This window comes from Buteo buteo, chromosome 31 (genome assembly GCF_964188355.1).
Source record: "Buteo buteo chromosome 31, bButBut1.hap1.1, whole genome shotgun sequence".
Classification (NCBI taxonomy): Eukaryota; Metazoa; Chordata; class Aves; order Accipitriformes; family Accipitridae; genus Buteo; species Buteo buteo.
This window is the reverse complement of record NC_134201.1, coordinates 1368476-1389750: the sequence shown is the minus strand read 5'-3', so window position 1 is coordinate 1389750 and position 21275 is coordinate 1368476. Positions and strand designations below refer to the sequence as shown.

The following is a 21275-nucleotide window of genomic DNA, read 5'->3' as shown; positions in this document are numbered from 1 at the left end:
CCAGACAGTGCACTGGGGTGAATTAGTGGACCCCAAGGGGCTGGGCTGGGGGTGCTGAAGGAGCAGGCCTGCGTGGGATTCAAGTGGAGGGGACACAGGGACTTCAAGCGAGGTGGGTGGTGGGAGCAGAAGGAAGATGGCTGCAGAGGACAGAAACGAGGGGATTGGAAGAATGTTTGGCAGTGGGGGTTCAAGGAAGGGGGTCTGGGGACGATACCGCGGTGGACAGGATGAAAGGCAAAGGACTGAGGGGAAAGGCTGAAAGAAAGGCGTTGGGAACAATCAACGGGAGGGCGTTTGGGGACCCTAGATAGGACACAGAGGAGATCCCAGGGAGGAGATGTCTGAGGGCACCAAGAGGATGGGATGGGGAGGCCCAAAAGGGAGAGATGGGGGGGGCACCAAGTCAAGACACTGGTGGGGGTCCTCACAGGAGTTTGTGGTGAACCTTCCCAAGGAACTCGGGCTCTGGGCACAAGAAGATTAATTGCGGGGGAAGTGGAGGGAAGAGATGGAATTGTGGGAGGGAGAAAGCTGCATTGCCCAGGGCTGGAGGTGAGGGGAGCCTGGGGATGCTCCATGCTTGGGAAAGGGAGAGGCCAAGTCAAGGGGTTTCGTGCTCACCACGATAATTTTGTTCTGCAGGAGAGCTGATGTCCTGCAGCCAAGAGCCCTCCCCAGCCTTGAGCCTCTCCCCGTGGCATTGAGGACTCACCTGAGCATCTTCTGGCATGCACAGCAGGATGGTGAAGAGCAGGGCCAGGCTGAGCACGGCGACCTTCATCTTCCTCTGTGGTGTGGCGAGTGCTGGGTGAAGCTGCAGAAGGTGAGGGGCAGATTTATCCCTCCCGGGACTCCTCCTTTCCCCCCTCCCCGAGAGCCCCCAGGGCAAAGCCAGGCTTGGCAGAGACACCAGCCCTGGCAAGGAGCCTGCCCCTGGCACAGAGTTGCCCCCGCCTTCGGCACTGATCCAGCCACCTTCCCTGGCATCGGTCCGGCTTCCCGCATGGGGCAGCTGCATGTGGAAGGGCCCAGGCACCTGGGGGTGGTGGGGGGGGGCAGCCAGTCAGCCTCTCACAGCCGGACACCCTACAGTGACAACCCACTGCTCCAGCGCAAAACCATCCTCCCAACAGCCCCCCAAAGCCAGATCTCCCCATCTCCCAGTGCCCCTCACCTCCCAGCACTGCCATCTCCCAGTGCCAATCCCCTCCCAGGCCAGCCTTTCCCTCTGGGACTCCCCCAGAGATGAGGACAACCTCAAACCAGGGGTCTCTAGGAGTCATCTCTGACCCCTCTCCAGCCCCTTGGGTAAACAGGGGGCTGGGACTGACCCCTCTTCTTGGGGCACCAGGGACCCCGGGGTTTGGGAACACCAGGAGGCGGGAGGACAACTGGGGGCATGGGCAATGGGGACAGCCAGATGGCTGGGATCTTCAGTCACTGGAGGCAATGGGGAGCACTGGTGAATGTTGGGCACTGGGAGATGAGAGTGAGGCTTGGGGGAAGGGCTGGGGTGGTCACAGTGCCCAGCTCCAGCCCACCCCATTTCCCTTGCACTACAGGCCCCAAACTGGTCCAGTCCCCAGCCACGGCCCCCCCAGAGCAGAGATCAGACAGGACTAACGCCCACCCTGGCCCTCACCCTGCCACTGCCTGGGGCCGCTGTGCCCACCAAGACCACCTGGGTCCCACTTCTGCAGAGTTGCCCGCAGCCGGTGGGTCCCAGTAACCCTGTCCCCAACAAGGCTCTGGCTCCAGACCTCTTCCTGGCTGGCACTTGGCCACAGCTCACCAAATGTCCCTTCAATGCCCTCATCCTTGGCCCAGGCCAGTGCTGTCCCTGAGCAGGACGCGGCTGTCCAGAGGGACACAATGAAGCGGACGCTAATTGTGGGGACAGAGCTGCCCTGGCAAGAGGAGGGATGTTTGTCCCTGCAGCATCTCTGATAAGCCGTGTTTGCCCAGGGCCCGTGGCACCAGGAACCCGTTCTGCAAGCTTGGTCTTCACGAGAGTGCCCGATCAGGGAGACTCTGGTGGGGGTTAAAGCAGCCTGGACGCCTGGGCTCCCCTCCAGCCCCAGCAGCTGGCAGAGGTGGGCAGTGCTGGGGGACCGGGCAGGAGCAAGTCCTGGGGCACCCTGCACACCTGGGGCTCTCCCGCTGCCCTGGGGACAAGCTGGAGCCCAGAGGCAGGGGCATTCCCAGGGAACAGCCTGACCACCGGGGTGTTGCTCTCCTTTGGGAAAGCCTGGTGGCACAGCAGTCCTGCTGGAGTGGGGCTTAGAGCAGCCTGCGTGATGGAGCTGCCTCCGCAGGGGCACTGCATCCCTTTCCCTCTCTCCCCCTGCCTGCCCTGCAGCTATCCCTGGCTTTCCAGGGTGGCTCCTTCACAACACTCCTGTCCCAAACATCACCATCCTGGGGGCCCGGGGCAGCACCCTTTGCCCAGTGTGGGGTCGGGGCAGCGTGGGATTGTACGCAAGTGGTTCAGCTCTCCCCTCCGAGTGGGGAGAGCCAGTGGGTGAAGCTGCTGGCCTGGCTCGCACAAGCCGAGCAAGAACTTTTCCAGCAATCCGGAATTGATGGACCTGTCCTTTCCAGTCGTGACGCTCACACGATCTGCCATCACTGCTGTCTTCAAGGATGCAAGTGCCCCAAACAGCAGAGGGAATGGCTGGTACCTCTGTTAGCAGGGACATACTCATAATGAAGATGGGCATATTTTGGATCAACAGGCTCCGGCACCCCTGTTTTGCCTCCCTGTAGGTGCCCACAGCTATCAGAAGAGATAGATAACAGGAGAGATATTTATTTATGTCTGCATAATGAGAAGACCAGCATTTTTACTGGTGGTGTGAGCTAGCACTGGGAGGAGACAGGGCCAGTAAGTTCTCAACCGGGAGACGCAGCACATATTTACTTGCCACTTTAGGTAGCTGATAGTCAGAAGTAACCACACGTAATGACCAGCAAACCCACTAGCCACACGGAGCAAGGGCAGCATTGAATGCATTGGACTCATTGCCCATCCAGAGTTCGTGGGACATCAACATTACGACAGCAGACCCATGAATACTTGGTAAGGCTGTCACGTTCCTCTGTAAACTCATCCTCTGTTTATTATGTGCCGCAGTAATTCAAGCGCCCACACTGTGCTTCCCAATCACCATTCACTTCCAAAACCATCCAGCAGCCCACGTCACATGTCTCAGAGTTAAATAGTGCTCTATTTTAGTCCTCTGTCTATGAAGGTGTGAGGAAAATCTGTTTCTATGAGACACAAGATGAGAATCAAAGGCTGGTGGTAAAAGTCTGGTTTAGGTTTTGAAGTCAGTGCGAGGTTTGACTGAGTTGCAGTGAAGCCAAGGTGTGACGGCCTTTGTTCCCATGATGATACAGACTCCTGTCACGGCTGCAAAGAAAGCCTGTCTGATTTTATCCACATGAAAAGAGGTAAATAAAAATACACTGATAAGTAGTGCATGAGAACTGTACATGGCTCAGATCCTTCATTGACAAGATGTGTCATTTTTTAAGGGTGATGGTTATATCTTTACGGGACACTAACTACAAATAAGAGATGTGTTGTGGATCAGTTGTGAAAAGATTTAAGGCAACTGACTTGAATATTTGCTTTGGAAAGTGCCCAAAGAGCAGGCAGTCAGTCACCTGGAGGATTTTCATTTTGACCGCTTCTGCTTTCTGCGCTATTTATTAGATAGCTAAGTTACACGGTGTTGAATTGGAGAGCATATTTAAGTATGCTGTGACGTTATTTGTATTCTGAAGTGATTTTGCAAAGAATCAATGAATTGTACGCACTGTTATAACTGAGGGATATTGACTTAGGAGAGGTCAAGGCTGCCTTTGAGCTAAATGCACAGCAGGTGGGCGGCATTTGATTGCCACTTAACATGAAAGGTACAATTCAGGAATAACCCATCTGCTGGTTTAATGGTCTCCAAAAAGACATGCTCATATTTTTGTAACACTAGCGTAATTAAAAAAGTAAAATGTCATGCGTTTGCCCGTTTGACAAAGAGATGGACAAGAGACTTTACAAGGTTGGTCTAAAGTGTAGCTACTCCTACTTGTGCTGTCTCCCTCCACCTTCTCCGAGCAGGGCTGAGAGCACTTCTGAATTTTCTCTGTTTTTTCTTGCAGTCTTTTCTGTGAGGCAGTGGAATTTTTACCACATTTATTTTCCCGATAAAGTTTTAGCATGGTTGTTCTCCTCAGGCTTTGAGCTGCAGTGAGGTATCCTGTTGTTGTACAGAGGGAAAGGGGACAAAAAGAAAAGTGCCTATACTACCTCTTCTTTGGTGGACACACTTGTTTTATCTGTTCATCTTGCATACGTGTATAGGGTTGAAGCCTCAGCATTCACCCCAGCTCTCCCCTCTACCATTTGCAGATGCATTTTCCCCAACCTCATTGTCGGAAACCCAGGGATGGAGGCAGGGATGGAGAGAGAATCCAACCGAGGCAGGTACAAAAGGGGAAGAGAAGGGATGGGGCTGGGGAAAGGAGAGGCAGAGGCAGTGCTGCAGCACTGGCAGGTGTGTTAGTGGCAACAGATGGAGAGTGGGCGTCCTGTTTTCCCCACCGTTACGTCTTGTGTCCCATCTCCCAGTACCCTCGAGGTTCCCAGTGGCCCTTAGTACCTGCGGAAGGTGGGGGGAAGGACAGGGCTCAGCAGGGCGTCTCTGTCCTGCTGTACTGCTTTTGGCTGGGGTAGAGTTAACAGCAGAGCTGACCAGAGCATATTAGGTGGAACTGATAACTGTGATTTCTGTTCAGCAGTTGCTGGTCATGGTATTGACTTAACTGTTGTCACCATTAGTTTATCTGATCCGTGCCATGCTCCTTTTTGCTGTACATGTTAAAGGTTGGGTTTGCCTTTTGCAGTTTGCTGTGGTCTGTAGCACTTGGTGGCGTTTTGCCTGGGGGTTTATTACAAAAGCACTGGCCTTGATCTTAATCAAGTATTTGAGCTCTGCACTGATGCCATTACTCTGAGAATCATCTCATGGAGACAATTAACAATTACACCATTTTCCTTTTCTCCTCTGAGAGTTTTTGGGGGAAGGAAACACAGAATGGCACCTTCACCACCACCTTCTGCGTGGCAGATGTTTTCTCCCTCGTTACAATAACTCTGCAGTATCTTGACCATCCTTGGGTAACCAAAATACTCCTTACTGGTACTTCTCAAGAGGTTTTGTTCTGCTTTCTCTAGGGTTAACCAACTATTTAGGAATACCACCCAGGGATATGCCCAAGGCAGTGTGGTTATGGGTGGCAAGGCATGCAGGGGAATACAGGCAGGTACCTAGGATGGTTGTCACCTCCAAGGGTCTGAGACTTCAACCCAGATGAGCGCGGGATCCTGATGAAGTGACAGAATGTTTGCAAAAAGGGTGCCCTGGTGCTGGCTATGCCAAAGAGACACAGCTTGTCGCGCTGCACTGGGGCCTGCCCTTCGTCTACTGAGCACTATTCAACACTGTTCAGCACCCTCAAGGGGAAGAGAGGGTCTCTGGATCTAAAGACATACAAAGAGACACTGTGGCTGAACCAGAGACCCAGGCCTCAACTGTGCCAGTCGCCCCTATAGGCAAGAAGGAACAATGGAAGCTGAGGTCAGCTTGGCAGATATGCAAACAGATTTCAGCCATCATCCAGGTGAACAAATTATCAGGTGGCTGCTCTGATGCTGGGATACTGGGGCCAAGGGTCAGGAATTAGAGGGTAAGGAAGCCCGGCAGCTGGGATCCCTTGCTAGGGCTAAGGCCGTTGACAAAGGGATTGGAAAAGGGGCAGCAGTCCTCAGCCTCTGGAGGCAAGTCCTGTCGAGTGTGAAGGACAGGTATCCCTTCAAGGAAGATCTTGCAAATTCCCCGAAGAAGTGGACCACCACTGAGGGAGGTGTCCAGTATCTGAGGGAATTAGCCATGGTGGAGGTGCATTACAGCAACCTAGACAACAACCAGGCATCCAAAGACCTGAATGAAATCCAGTGCACGTGGTCCATGTGGCAAAAGTTTATATGAAATGCTCCGACGTCATATGCCAACACCCTGGCGATAATGAGCTGGAGAGACACGGAGGCACCAGCTATGGTTTGGGCAGACAACTCCGAGAATACAAAGATAACCTTGCTTCCTCCCTAGGGGCCTCTGTCTAGGCTCTGGAGAAACTGACCCCCAAATTGTCCGAGCAATCTGAGAAGGATAGCTCTTCCTCACCCACACCAACCAAGGTCCCAGCCATTAAGAGCCAGCCTTCTTCTGTTCAAGGGAGAGGGTACCGGTGGTGCACACCACGTGCAACCCAGTGGTTCTCCCTGCGTGACCGGGGGAAGGACATGAGGCAGTGGGATGGTGAACCTACCTGCAGACTAGAAACTCGGGTACAGAAACCGCAAGGAAAAACAACAGACAGAAGGCGTCCATCCAGGAAAATTACTGCTCCAAGGTCTGTGGGTCAGCGTAGAAGGGCTGATCTAGCTTTTGACCTTGTTGAAGGGACTTGTGCTTTGCAGTTACAAAACCCAAGTGATGAAGACTCTGGCCAGGAAGAGAGGGGCCCTGCCTTTGGCCAGGCAGAGGAAAGGGACAGCCGGGTTTACTGGACTGTGTGGGTTCGATGGCCTGGCACATCAGCCCCACAGGAGTATAAAGCTCTAGTGGACACCAGTGCAGAGGCTACTCTAATGCCATCAGATTACAAAGGGGCGAAATCCATCTGCATTTCTGGAGTGATGGGAGGATCCCACAAAGTGTCTGTGTTGGAGGCTGAGGTAAGCCTACCTGGGAAAGGTTTTGTGACTGGTCCAGAGGCTCCATGTATTCTTGGCAGAGACTACCTCAGGAGAGGGTACTTCAAAGGCCTAAAAGGGGACTGGTGGTCTTTGGGTATAGCTGCCTTGAGTCCAGAGAATATTAAGCAGCTGTTTACCTTGCCTAGTCCCTCAGAAGACCCTTCTGTTGTGGGGTTGCTGCAGGTTAAGGAACAGCAGGTGACATTTTCTCCCGTGACTGTGCACCAGGAACAGTATCGCACCAACTGAGACTCCCTGGTTCCCATCCATAAGCTGATTCAGCACCTGGAGAGTCAAGGAGTGGTCAGAAAGACTCACTCACCCTTTAATAAACCCATATGGCCACTCATTTCCAAAACAACCTCATAGACACCTTACCCCTCTTCCTTGACCATCACCATCAGGATGAGGAGTGCATATGTCCAGCTTGGACTTGGACCCCCTGCACTTACATTGCAGTGAGAGGCTCCTAAAAGAAACTGTGATTCATCTCTCTTGTCCGTAGGAGCAACAGCACAAATGTCTGTGCCCACTGGGCCTTCTTCTCCTGCCTTCCCAGCCAGGGCAGAGGCAGGTGGTTCTCACAAGCTGTACATCAAACAGGACTGGAAGGAGTCATGCCCACTTGCTCCCGTTGGCTAGCAAAGGAGCAAGGGAGGCCCCTGTGCACCTCCCATGCTGGAGAAGGGAATCCTCTCTGGAAGGCTCTGCTGCCTTCAGCTCCCCACAAGCCAGGCCCCTCTGCCTCAGAAGCTCTGAGGCTTTCTAATTCTATGTGAGTTGATGAAGATGCAGTCATCTGAAGGGAAGTGAGGTAAATGCCATTCCTGGGGACTTTCCTGCCCTGTTCACCAAAGTCTGAGATGTCCCTGGTTCAGTTGCCCTCCCTCGGTTTACATCATGTTCCTGGGGGTTCAGCACTGCCTGGAGCTGTTGACGCAGTCCCCACCACCTCAGAGCTTCCATCCCACCAGGGAGTCAATTATACTGGTTTTACTCTCTGCAAATCCTCAGGAGGGACACGCTGCAGCAGGAACCTTTAGAGTCTTGTTTCTGCTATAAACCCTGGGACACTTGAGAGAGCAGGGAGCCTTGAGGTGCTGCTGGAGACTCACCTTAGGAGCTTCTGGCAGAGGAGGGCAAGGGCAGAGTAAGGAATGAGCCCTGGTTCGGGGCTTGCAGTGCGGTCCAAGAAGTGAAGGACGTGGTAGGGAAGAGGCAGAAGGTAAGACCCTAACCTTGGACTTCATTGCCATGATCCATTCAGAGCAGATATCACTGCTTCATGATGAGGACTGTAGGTTTGTGTTGGATGTGCTGAGGGCGAGTGAATGCTGGGTCTTATTACTCAATCTGCTGGGTCTTTAAACGGAAGAAATGAGAGCATAGAGACCTGAGTCTCAGCCTTGTCCTTTCCTGCACGTCTTCTCACCCCAGCTCCCCACTTCTCCGAGACTCTCCTGAGCCCCTGGCGCTGCACAGTGAAATCCCAGGGAGAGCCCTGGGACACTCTCCCACCTTAGCTGGGCAGCGGGGGAGCATTTGGGCAGGCTGTGTGGGGCCAGATAGCCTGTGCCCTTCACTTCATCATTCACAGGGCTATTTCAATTGTCTCTTGGTTTGTTTTTCTTTTTTTGTTGTGGCTGGCTTTTGCTTGCTTTCTCACTCTCAGAATGATGATGATGTAGGATTTGTTCTGCAATGCTCAGCTTTCTCAGTCCCATGCAGTGGAGATGGCTGGGGGTATACGTTATTCTGAGTAGCTTTTGGCAAACTCTCAGAAGAGTTCCTGTGATGATCAGCACCGGAAGAAACGCATTCCAGCCCAAGAGGTGGTTGTGAGACACTTGGAAGGAACTGCTCTTGCAGAGAGCTGTGTTTCTCGGGCATGAGCTTTCTCCAATCACGCGCTGAGGCATGTCCCTGACATTGTCTGTGCCCCTGACCCTGATGCTGTCCCACCTCACCCCCAGGCCTCCTGGGGAGGCCCTGCTCAGTGTCCTACCTTTTCACTTGTGCCCCACAAGCACAGCTGGCCATGCTGGGGTCCTGCTGCTGGGCTGGGATTTGCAAGCAGGCAGCCTCAAAGCCCTCAGGAACCACTGCTCAGGAGGGAAAAAATGGAAAGCAGCTTTCAATCACAGAATCATGGAGCAGCTCAGCTTGGCAGCCACCCCAGGATATCATCCAGTCCAACCGCCCCTTCTTGAAAGCAGGGTCAGCTAGAGCATGTGTCTCGGGACCATGTCCCGTCAAGTTTTTAATTCCCACAAGGATGGAGCCTCCGTAACCTCTCTGGGCAACCTGTTCCAGTGTTTGACCACCCTATCTTTAAATGGAATTTCCTGTATTTCGATGTGTCCTTTCTTCATGGCACCACTGAAAAAAGCCTGGGATTTTTCTCCTTAATCCTTCTCGTTACTCCTCCCTTCACAACTTCTCCCATGTGGCTTGGTTACCTCAGTTACCCCTTCCCTATCTTCTTTTTGGTCCTCTCCTGGTCACTTTTTATGCTGCATTTTGACCTACAAAGTGGGCTTTAGCATGCTCTCTGGCAGTTCCACAGCACAGTCCCTTGCTCGCCTGAAGCAGTAACTCCTCATCTGCCCTTTCCCAAGGGGCACCTCTGTGGTGGTGGGGAAGGAGTGGGGTGGGAATCCTTTCCTCCTCATGTGGGTGTTTCAGAGAGCTGTGACCACTCACCCTATGATGTGCCCATCCCTTGCTTTGGACGAAGGACAGCATCTGGCATGACATTACACACAATGGGGTTTTTTGGAGAGCGGGGTTTGTTTTTTATGGCACACTTTTTCTTTCCTGAGAGTGGAAGGGTGTAGATCCTCAACACCTGTTTCTTGTTTTCCAGGTCATACCCACAGGCATATGAAAGTTGTCTGTTTCTGTGTGAGCAAATGCACATCACAGATTTATCCTGCAATGAGAAAGAAGAACTTGCGTTGGGCAGCTTCCCTCTAGAGTCTGTGGTGGGTCTGCTGGGATGAGTGTTCTTAACCCATCAGGAAGAACATTTTTTTCTGCTTTCATTATGCAAGAAACACCTAAATCTAATGTGAAAAGAACAATGTCCTACACACAAAAAAATATTGAAGGTATATGCTGAAATGTGTTTCTTTCTTGTAGCCCCTCTTTGTGGCAACTGGGGAAATAAAAGACAAACAACATTGCATGGCTGAACGGGAAAATGACAACCGGACATCATCCACGGATTTTGTGCTGCTGGGAATAAGTGATGTCCCCATACTCCAGAACCTGCTCTTTCTTCTCTTGCTTATGGTCTACTCAGTCACCATGGTTGGGAACATCCTCATTGTTGTGCTAGTGGTGGCAGACCGGCATCTCCACACCCCCATGTACTTCTTCCTGGGCAATCTGTCCTCCTTAGAGACCTGCTACAGCTCCACCATCCTGCCACGGTTGCTGGCCAGCTTCTTGACTGGGGACAAGACCATCTCTGCACATGGCTGCATGGCTCAGTTCTACTTCTTTGCTTCCTTTGCAACTACTGAGTGTTACCTGCTGGCAGCCATGTCCTATGATCGGTACTTGGCCATATGCCAGCCCTTGCTCTATGCAAGCCTCATGACCTGGAAGGTCTCTTTCCATCTTGCAGCTGCATCTTGGCTAGGGGGTTCACTGCTGCTGCTGGTAGTCACAGTTGTCTTCTCCCAGTTGCAGTTCTGTGGCCCCAAGTCCATTGACCACTTCTTCTGTGAGTTTTCACCATTGCTGGAGCTTGCCTGCAGTAACACCAGGGTGTTCACGCTCATTGTGTTCATCTTCGCCTTCCTGGACCTAATCTGTCCATTCCTGTTCACGTTGGCCTCCTACGTGTGCATCATAGCTGCCATCCTGAGGATCCCATCCAGCACGGGCAGACGGAAGGCCTTCTCTACCTGCTCTTCTCACCTCACCGTTGTCACTGTTTTCTATGGCACCCTCTTTGTTGTCTACATGCTGCCCAGAACAGCCCCACTGAGGCAGCTCAACAAAGTCTTCTCCTTTTTCTACACTATCCTCACGCCCTTGGTCAATCCCCTCATCTACAGCCTGTGGAACAGGGAGGTCAGGGAGGCCCTCAGCAGAATGATCAGGAAAGCCACGACCTGCACCCACAGCTACGTTGGTGACACAGGCAAAAGACACTTCTTGTTCCTTTGAATAGGAAAGGTCTAGATACCAATGGGGTCTTCAGATGTGCACGCCACTGAGACTGTTTGTGAGGCAGCAAGGGGAAGAAAGCAGAAGGTCCTGGTAGAGAAATGTTGTTTAGAAAGCAATGCTGACAAGGTCATGGGTTTGCTTTTCCCGTGATAATAAACATCTTGGTAGGCTTACAAGTGGGAACTGTTGAAGTATCAAGGTTTTCTTTTCTGGAGGAGATAAGAAAGCGTACTTGGCCTCATACGAGAATATTTTCCAAGGGCCACCATGAGGGCATCTTTCTCACTGTGGGTTCCCAGGGTGGGAGTCATCTTCCCCTCTGGTACACATTTCAGGGGCATGAAGCTCACATGTCAGCCATGAATGAAGGTCTACTTTCACTGCACTGCCAAGGGAAAATGGGCCATTTCTATTGGGTGGCTCACGTAGGTAACACCCACACACCCCTCTTCCCTTGTCTGGCCAGGCCCTGTTGCAGGCATGCCTCAGAAACCAGCTGGAGACTGCAGCAGCTGAGCAGCTGAGTAAGAAGCCTTTGCTTCTCCTGCTGCAAGGGGAGGTGGAGAGGTTGGAGTAAGAGGAGCAGTTCCTCTTTCTGAGGACTACAACAAGATCCTCACCCAGATCTCCCTCCCCCCACCTTTCCCTCCCCTGTTCCCAGGGAAATGAGCAAGTCCCTGCTCCAGCCATGCTCCTCTGGCTCCAGATAAAGCTCCTCTTCTCTGTTCACCCTACGTCTTGGACAGAGACTGAGACACCCACTCCCTTGCCCCAGCCCCTTCACCCCTGGATCAGGCTTTCCAGCTCGGCCCTCCTTCCCCACTAGAAATCTTTGACCCAATGTACTGGATCTGGATGGGATGAAGTTATTTTTCATAGCAGCCCATAAGGTGCTGGGCTTTGGATTAGTGACAAAAACAGTGCTGATAACACATCAGTGATTTTGCTGTTGCTGAAAGGTGTCTGCACAGCATCAGGGTCTTCTCTGTTTCTCACTCTGACCCCCAGTGAATAGGCTGGGGGTGTGCAAGATATCGGGAGGGGACACAACCAGGAAAGGTGACTGGAACTGACCAAACAGATATTCCATGCCATATGGCATCATGCTCAGCAATAAAGATGGAGGGGAGGGTGTTTTCTGGGTGGGTGGCCACTGCCTGGGGACTGGCTGGGCATCAGTGTACTTGTGGAAGGTGGTGAGTGATTGCCTTTGCATCACTTATTATTTTGGGGGGTTGGGTTTTTTCTTTCTTCCTTCTTCCTCTTTCCTCCCCTTATTAAATTATTTTTATCTTCACCCATGACTTTCCTCACGTTTGCTCTTCCTATTCTCTGCCCCTATCCCACTGGGGTGTGGGGTGTGTGAGGCTTCACTGGCAGCCAGGGTCAACCCACTCCCCCCAGTCGATGCAGGGCCCAGGGCAGGGTTGGTCCTTGCGACCTGGTTCTCCTCAGGTCTCCATTTCTTCAGTGGTCTGTGAACCACTGTGAGCAGCGGGCCCACAATTTTTTGCCACCTTCTGGCTGACAACACACTTGCTGAAGCCCTTCTTGCACCATCTGCATCACACAAACAGTGTCCAGCCTGGGGGAAGCTCTGCTCTGCACATAGGGAGAGTAGAGGGACGAGGATCGGGGAAAGTTGGAAGAAGTCAGAGCAGCTCTTGAAAAGCCAAGGGGAACACATTGCTGAAGCTGGGGCTTGAACCTGTGGGTTGTCAGTCCAAGCCTCTCCCAGGTGAGCTACTTCAGCCCTGCCCCAGGAGCCCTTGCCCTGGTGCCAGCCCTTCCTGAGCGCAGCCTGGAGCGCAAGAGGTGTGCTCTGCAGGGAGGTACCTGTGACCAGTCCCAGCCCAACCCCACCGGTGGGACCTGCCTGCTCCCTGCCCAGGCCTGCCATCCTGGCTGTGCCAAGAGCCCATCCCTGGTCACCCCACCTCAGCCTGCGCCTGAAGGGCTTGCTCATCCCTCCAAGGGAGCTGGAGCTGCCTCGGGCTCAGGCCATCTTGCACACCTCTCTTGGGATTTTAAATGCCACCATCTCCTGTTCACTGCAGCCTCTGTGGAAGAGCTCATGTACCCATGGTCCCACAGTGCTTGTGGGTCTCTCTCAAATATTCGCTCCAGAAGGCAACAATGTCCAGCAGGGCCTCCTCCCACGTCAACCCTCTCACCTAGCTGAGTCCATTCCCAGAGGAAGAGACAAGTGGCGGGATCTGACTGTCCTCTTTGCAGTGCTGAGGCAGGCATTGGGAAAGCACCGTGCTTCCCCTTGCATCAGCACCTTCATCTGCCTCAGAGGTGAGTGCAAGCCAAGCAAACCCCCATGTGGAATTTGACTGGGATGGAAAGGGACAGGCACAACAAGGAAAAGGAAATGCAGATGAAGAAACAGAAAACTAAAAAGAAAATGGAAAGTTAAAAGGGGGAACACCCCTCCCCCACAACAAGGCTAGAAAAGGCATGTGCCATGGCCTGGGAAACTAAACCCCTCCAGGACAGCAGAGGACATAATGCAGGACAAAGAGGACAAAGGCTAGGATTTTTCTAGAAACTCATACATGGCATACAAGCACGAGATCTTGAATTCAGGATGGGAGGGGGATTGTCATCAAGGGGATTGCTCTCGTGGGTGTTGTCAGAGGTGGGAGCATACCAGTGGCTCTCTGTTTTCTCCAAGAGCCCTGGCATTCCCTTCCTGCCTCTTCCCAGACCCCTGTCTCTCCCTGTCTGCTCTGGGAAGCCCAGCTCTGCCCCTCTTTACCTGCCTGTTCCATGCACCCTCTTCAGGAGCTTTTCTCCCACCAGGTTGTCACCAGGGCTGGGCATGCTGCTCTGTGAGGCTGTCTGTGTGCATGTGTGTGAACACATGTTTTTCCCGTACAAATTGTGTCTCTCCTCTCCACCCCCTCGCCCCTCAATAAAACCTTATTGAAAGTGAACACCATTTGGCAAGGTGGGGTAGTTTGGACAACAGAGGGAATCAACCCCGGTCCCTCATACCCCACAGCCAAGCTGTGCAGATGTGACTGGCACCAATTTGGTTTCTTCTTTCTGTGGCCACCTCCCACTCCTTCCAGCTCACATTTGGCTTCTCCCCACATCTTCGTCTCATGGGCCATGTTGTGACAGGTGCTCACTCGTTGAGCCCAGCAGCAGAGGACCAGCCCAAGGCAGCACTTTCCTCTGCCTGCTCTGGGATCCCTGAAGATGTCTCTGGAGCTCTGGGGCTGACAGCTCCTGAAAGGCACCGGGGTCGCCCCTGGGGAACATACCGCAAAATCACCTGAATTAATCACCAACAGTAGAGAGAGAGATTGATTCCAGCAACATGGTTTGCCCTGCCAGAGTGCGGTTCTCTGTGACAGGTGTCAACGTGCCCCTCTCGACATCGATATTCTTCACCCACAAGAAAAAGGACACACAGACAGGGCCAGGGAGGGGCTTGGCTTCCCTTGTGCAGGCCAGGGATTCAGCTGAGGCAATGCAGGCTTCTCATCCTGACCAGGAAGCCCTTGGGTTGAAGCAGGACTCAGCTCCCCGCTTTGACTCCACAGACCCAGCGGAGCTGGGAATCCTCCTGCTTCAGTTCAGGTGTGCACAAAAGAGTTGCCAGTGTGTGAGCCCTTCTCTGAGCCCCTTACCTTTAGTCAGTGGGGACGCAGGTGCTCACATACAGATACTTTGTGATGACTGAGGTGCCAGAGGTGGCCCAAGCCATGTGCAAGTGTTTGCAAGTCCTGATGGAAAATCTCTGAGGATACCTCTTGACTAAGGAAAAAAGGCCAGCCCAGCATGGCTTGTCTTCTGGACTAAAATCCAAGAGGTCCTGGAAGATGGCTGTGTCCTCATGCCCATGTGAGATGCAGCTGGGGTTGGCAGGGACTGGGTGCTCAGGTCCCCCAGTTTCTGTTAGGAGGCTTGGGAAACTGGGAAGCATCAGGCAGAGGAAAAAGGTGCTGAATACCTCAGGTCTGTACATGCCCTTGGCTACAAGGTCCCCTGCCCCACTGAGCAGCAGGTACACATTTTCCTTAGCTCCTATCGTAGCTTTTGCTATGGACTGACTTAAAGAAGCTGTTCTGGCTACCCACCCCTTGCTGGTTCCAGCTCCAGCTGAGCTCTAACTAGAGTTGCCCTGACTCTACCCCTGCATGCACAGACACAGTCTCTGCGTTCCCCCTGGGCAGCCTGACCCTCTTTCACTTGCCTGTGCACATCCACCCAGCAGCCTGAGCTCAGGTGCTCCTGCCAGGGTAGAGGTGGAGGATCACCAGGAGCAGCTCCGGAGGGAGCTCCCCAGGGAAAAGCTGTGCCCAGCCCCGGGGAAACTCTGCCCTGAGCATGAGGAAGGCAGTGGCAGGAGGGCAGGGGTAGGCTGGAAGAAGAGCAAGAGGCTCTGCAAAAGCCCGAGGGAAAACATTGTCAAAGCCTGGGCTTGAGCCAGGGACCTTTAGGTCTTCACTCCAACACTCTCCCAGCTGAGCTTCTTCAGCTCTGCCCCAGGAGCCCTAGTCCCCATGCCAGCCATGCAAGGGCATGGAGAGATACAGAAGACGTGTTCCTCAGGGAAGTTCCTGGGAAAAACTGTTCCTAGCCCTGGCAGGGGGAGCTGCAAGCCAGGCAGCGCCAAGGGTCCATCTCTTGCCAACCCACCTCAGCCCACTCCTGAAATGTTTCATCGTAGCCCCCGAGGCAGCTGGGGCTGTTTGGGGATCATGGGCAGTCTGTGGCAGAAGGACGGGACATGGGCACAGCATCAGCGGGGCTGACAGTGGCGTGACAAAACCTGCCCTGGGCAGCACACCTGAGGCGCTGGATGACTGACGCCTTCATGGCCAGCTGGGACCCAGGATTGTGGTGAATGCCAGGTTGATGTTAGGAGTTCCAGGAGTCTTGCGGGCTTCCAGTTCAAATGGGATCTTAGCAAAAGCCAGATACATGCAACTACGAAGGCTGAGGGTGGAAAAAGAAGTGTGGGGCTGATGAAAGAGCTCTCTTCTTCGCTGTAGGGAAGCGAGGTCTCAGGGCATGCAGAGTCTGTGTTGGTTCCATGGCTCTCTTGCTTTACTCTTGCAGGAGCAAGACTGTTTTGGTCAAAGGGAGGAGATGACAGGCAGGGGGGAAGAAGACTTGAATACCTCCAAGAATAGGGAGGACACAGCATCTCTTGGTAACTGACCTCATGGTGAAAATAATTCTCCCTATCGCCTGGTACGTTCTCTTCTCCAGGCTGAACAAGCTTTGCTAACTCAGTCTTGCCTTAGATGGCAACCAACAAACCCAACCCTGTCATAGCCCACTGCTGAGCTTGCTCCAGCTCATCAGGGTCTTGTCTGCACCAGGATGGGTGAGGGGACACAAGAGACCAAAGCTGGACACAGTGTTGTCCAGGTGGTCTAAGAAGCTCTGAGGAGAGAGGGATAAACACCTTCCCTCCTCTTCTGGCTATGGTCCTCTTCATACAGCCCAGAATGCTGTTGGCCGCCTTGGCTGACAAGGCACCCTGCTGGTTCACATGCAGTTTGCCATCTACCAAGACCTCCAGGTCATTAATAAAGCTATCAAGCAGAAGAGCTCCCTGGACAGGACAGACCTTAGCAGAACTTCACTTGCTCCTGGCTCCAGGCAGAGTGTTACCTGTTCAGGAGGATGCCCTGTCCTCTCTCAGCAGCTGTGGATGAAGCCCCACAGATTTGTATGGGTCAAGTTCTCTCCTTGATCCTTGTGCACTGCAGGGATTTCTTCCCCTCCTTTCCAGGTTAAGAAGAATTTAAAGGTATTTCATAAGAGGAGACAGTCAGACCTGAAACTGAGAAGAAAACTACATTGTGCAAAAATATGGAGCTTCCAGGAAGCTTCCAGTTTGAAGGAAATTTTTCAGGAATGGTCACCGGCTCAGTCATGAGGCACAGTTATTGTCTGCTGTACTGACCGAGCTTTGCTGGAGCTCCTTTCAGGTGTAGGGGGCTGGAGGCAAGGAGTTTTTCCTTTCCCCATGTCCTCCAGTCAGTTCACGGTGGTGCATGGAGGGAGGACAAGAGATTGACACAAGAAAAGTTCACACTAGAGACAAGGGAAAGCTTTTTCCTCATGAGGACAGCCAAGCACAGGAAGTGGCTGCCCACAGAAATAATCCCATTTCCATTCTTGGAGGTTTTCAAGTCGTAACTTGGATCAAGTGCTGAGCAACCAGCTCTTACTCCAGAGTTGCCCCTGCTGAGCTGGAGACCTCCTGAGGTCCTTTCCAACCTGAGTGTACTGGTTTTGGCTGGGACAGAGTTACTTTTCTTCACAGTAACTTGTATGGGGCTGTGTTTTGGATTTGTGCTGAAAACAGGGTTAATAACACACTGATGATGTAGTTACTGCTGAGCAGCATTTGCACAGCATTAAGTCTTTTTCTGCTCCTCACACTGCCCTGCCAGCAAGTAGGCTGTGGGTGCAGAAGAATTTGGGAGGGGACACAGCCGGGACAGCTGGCCCCAACTGACCAAAGGGATATTGCATACCATGTGATGTCATGCTCAGAAATAAAACTGGGGAGGTAGAGATCAGAAGCAGCTGCCGTTGCTTGGGATTGGCTGGGCATTGATTGGTTGGTGGTGAGCAATAGTCTTCTTTCGCATCACTTCTTTTTCTTGGGTTTTATTTTCCTCTTCCTTTGAGGGTTTTTTTGGTTGTTTTTTCTTTTTTTTCAATTTTTTTTTTTTTGCAGCAAGTTCATCACTAAGCTTGCCAAGTAGAGAGAAGAGCATGGAGAGAGGTCAGGGGGAAAGGTCAGGATGCTGGTGGGTTGTTCCTTGTGAGGCCCTGTCAGCTGTAGCAAAGTGAGAGTCCGTCAGGACAATGGGCATCGTGAAGCCATCAAGTCAACCAGAGCATAGGGGAGGGCAGTGGAGATGCAGGTAATGGTGACATGATCGGGACCTCAGCTCTGTTAGGGGGCAGCGAGGGACAAGTGCTCTGGAAGGCAGAGCTAGCTGGGAAGTGAGGGGTATCCCCAGGTGAGCAGGGAGGGGGCCTCACCAGCCTGAGCTGCCACCAAGGGAGCAGGGCAGGCCAGGGGGCTGGCAGCTGGAGGCAGTTCAGAGTCCAGGTCATCTGGCGAGGTTCTGATGATGGACAGGTCCAGGGTCAAGCCAGGAAGTTGATGCACAGGTTGGGGTCAGGATGAGGCCTGGTAAGGGTTACTTGAGGGGTCAAGCACAGCCCAGAGCTGTCTCCTCTGCAGCAGGACCCCAAGTAGAGGAGCATATCACCTGCATCTCTCCCCCATTGTGCACGTTCCCCTCTGCCGGAGAAAGGGGCTGAAAGAGACTGCCCTGTGATGCTGCTGTGGAAGGTGGTGTGCACAGCTGGGTAAGGTGGAGGGTCTCCTGGCTGCCCATCTGTCTGTCCCTCGGCAGGAGGATGACACTGTTGCTCCTTGTTTTCCCCATCTGTGCCTGCTGCTCCTGTTCTAGCTCCCAGGCTCCTTGGGACGGGGCATTCAGTTGCATTTCAGACACTTGACCCTGTTGGTCCTGGCATGGAAGTGTCTGCATGGAGGTGCCCAAGACCCCTTCTAACCTGTGGGGCTCCAGGCAATGTACGTCATGCGCCTACGTCTATAGCCTACATCATATGGCTATGAGTCCCACGTCTTCTTTAAACCAACACTGTGTTATTGTCCTCTAACGGGAGTCCTGCCAGGCTGTAGGTTGCCCTCCAGCAAGGCACAGCTCTCCCTTTGGGATATCTGTGATACCGTCGTGGTATCAGAGAGTCCTTGGTTTGGTCATCCGAGTCAGGATACTTATGCATCACACCTCCTTTGTCACTTTCTCCACATCTGGGCTAAGAAAGGCAGAGGACTTAGGGAGATCTGCACTTTGAAACTGCACTCCTCCTTTTTTAGCACAGTACAGTTTCTTTTTTGGTGGGTAACTCACAAGTATGACTGCCATTTAGCTGACAGTCATTACACCTCCATGGGTCACTACTTTCACTGAGAGCAACGGAAATGATTTCTACCCCTGCAGAAAACACCTTCCCAGGGTGATGGGGGCATCTCATAAGTAATTAAAGGTAGAACTAGGCCCCTCTGCCACAGTCTGTTTTGTAGAGAAGAGCGTGTGAGGAGCTGCCTCTGTGGATGCACATGTGCATCAAAGCTGCTCACCTCCATTCCCCATGGAGTGACTGCAGAAACGGTACAGACAATACACTGGTGTGAGGACATCCCTAGTTATCTCCTGAAGCTTGAGTGGGACCTGGTGGGGATCAGCATGGCGGTTATAGACATGGGTTTAGGCCCACAAGTGCAACAACCTCCAACTGCTGGAAATGGGGAGTCTGCTGAAGACCGGTCGATATCACTGGGCCAAAGAGAAGGATGTCAGAAATTCAAGGCTGGCCTAAGGAAGATGATACTGTCACTGTCTCTGGCTAGCTTTTGAGATGGTGCAGATGAGGATGAGTCAGACTCTTCCCAGGTGGGCACAGTGGGAGGATGAGAAGCCGTGGGAAAAAGTTGGGCCATGGGAAATTCTGACTAGGCTTAAAAGCAAAAGAATCTGCACTATAAGGTCTGTCTGGCACTGGGAACGTGCACCCAGGAAGGCTGTGGGATCTCCACAATGGAGATAGTCAAGCCTCAACTAGACATAGTGCCATGGGGGTTTTTGGACCATAATGGATGACTACCTAATACGGGTAGAAAAAGAAGCCTGGGCAACAGTACCCAAGGTGCCCAACATTAGAGGGGATCACTCTCATCCCTGCCTTCACTGAAAATGGAGCCACAGGTACTTTACCCTGCAGGGAATGAAAAATGCCTGGGTCTAGGTATTGCAGAGTCTGCTTGAAGACGCTCCTCTGTCCCAGATACATTGGGCTTAGTGCCTGTTTGGCTCTTCAAAAGAGAGCATTTCATGCACTTTGTCTCTTTTTTCCCTTCTGTCAATCAGGGGAGCTCGTGACTTCAATGTGTGACTTGCTGTGTGCAAAGAGCGGACATGGACAGACAGAGTCCAGGGCAGGGAGTGTTTTGGGGGGTCCTGGGATCTCTGCTTACACAAAAATGTGGTTTTTGTTCGCCTAAGGCTATCTGCTGTAGGAAGTGGACTTCAGAGGAGGTAACGTGGACTTAATATACAGCCGTTGAGTGTATTACATCACTGCGTGTCTGTGTGCAGCTCGGTCTCCAAGCAGGAGGGAGTTGGTGCCCACGGGCTGAAGCATGCAGCTACAGACTTCAGTGAAGAAAGCTCAGATTTGAACAAGGCTGCTGTAAGTGCCAGGTGGTTGAGGGAAAAGGTGGGGCTGGGGCTAGGGATGAAGAATGACCATAGATTGTTAAGACGGAAAGGGTCTTGATTTTTGTAATCATTCAAACTCCATTAGGAGGATCAATATGAATTGAGGATTTCTGATATCACATGCTGCCTGAGCAGAAAAATAAAGAAAAGTAGGGGGGAAAAAGAATTCTTTCTTATTGTTTAGTATTAAAATCTTTCCACTTTGGCTACACTCTTGAAATCTCTCTAATTAACCACATAAGAATTGAAGACCTAAAGGAAAACTATGCACAGAGCCTTGGCTCGTTAGGGAGTTTGCATGTTAATGAGCCCTCTGGTGCCAAGTTCCTGAACTGCAGATCCTGAAAGACTGAACAAGCCTTTCAGGAAGTAAAATCCAGCAGCAAACTTCCAAGTTTCGGAGGGTGTTAGTGGGCGCCACTGAGGAACATCACTGAAGAGACCGTGAAGGGAATGACCAGACAAGGAGACTGTCCCTGGGGGCTGGTGAAACAGGAAGTCGGAGACACTGGTTACAGGTGGAAGATCAGTTGTGGAGGTGGCTGTGAAAGCCCTAAATGTGTTTCACCAAGCAGCATGGCCAAGCCCTGAGCCCCATCCCCCTGGAAGGGGGATCCTTTCCTTCATGGGACGCTTACAGCTCTTCTTGGAAGCAGTTTGATGTGTGTGGGGGGTGTGATGCCGAGTGAAGGACAGTGGTAGGACACCTCCCAGGCAGTTTTGGGAGTCGGTGAGGAGGGAACAAGGGCCTGGGGCTGTAAGGAACCGGTGTCCTTGCATGGGCTTCAGTGGAAGAGACAGCCGCCACCGTGGAGATGACAAGGACTTCAGTTGTGTTGGCAAAAGGGAGGAAGGCAGCAGCACAAAGGCCGTGTTTGCACCACAGACAGTCCTACACTGTCCTATGCCTGTGCCAGTTTCCCTGCAGACTTTAGCTGCCTCCTCCTGTTTCCCCACCTCACCCC

At 52.5% G+C, this 21275-nt stretch overlaps 2 protein-coding genes across 2 annotated transcripts in view; both read left to right on the top strand.

Moving 5' to 3' along the window:
* Positions 1 to 21275, top strand: part of LOC142025982 (scavenger receptor cysteine-rich type 1 protein M130-like) — a 329010-nt gene that overhangs the window by 237325 nt on the left and 70410 nt on the right. The gene's annotated exons all lie outside the window — the stretch shown is intronic.
* On the top strand, positions 10013 to 11005 carry LOC142025966 (olfactory receptor 5AP2-like). The gene has a single exon (XM_075018714.1). The coding sequence runs from the start codon at positions 10013 to 10015 to the stop codon at positions 11003 to 11005; it is 993 nt and encodes a 330-aa protein (XP_074874815.1).

Coding starts and splice junctions, on each gene's coding strand:
- LOC142025966 (XM_075018714.1), top strand. CDS start 10,013: ATGGCTGAACGGGAAAATGACAACCGGACATCATCCACGGATTTTGTG.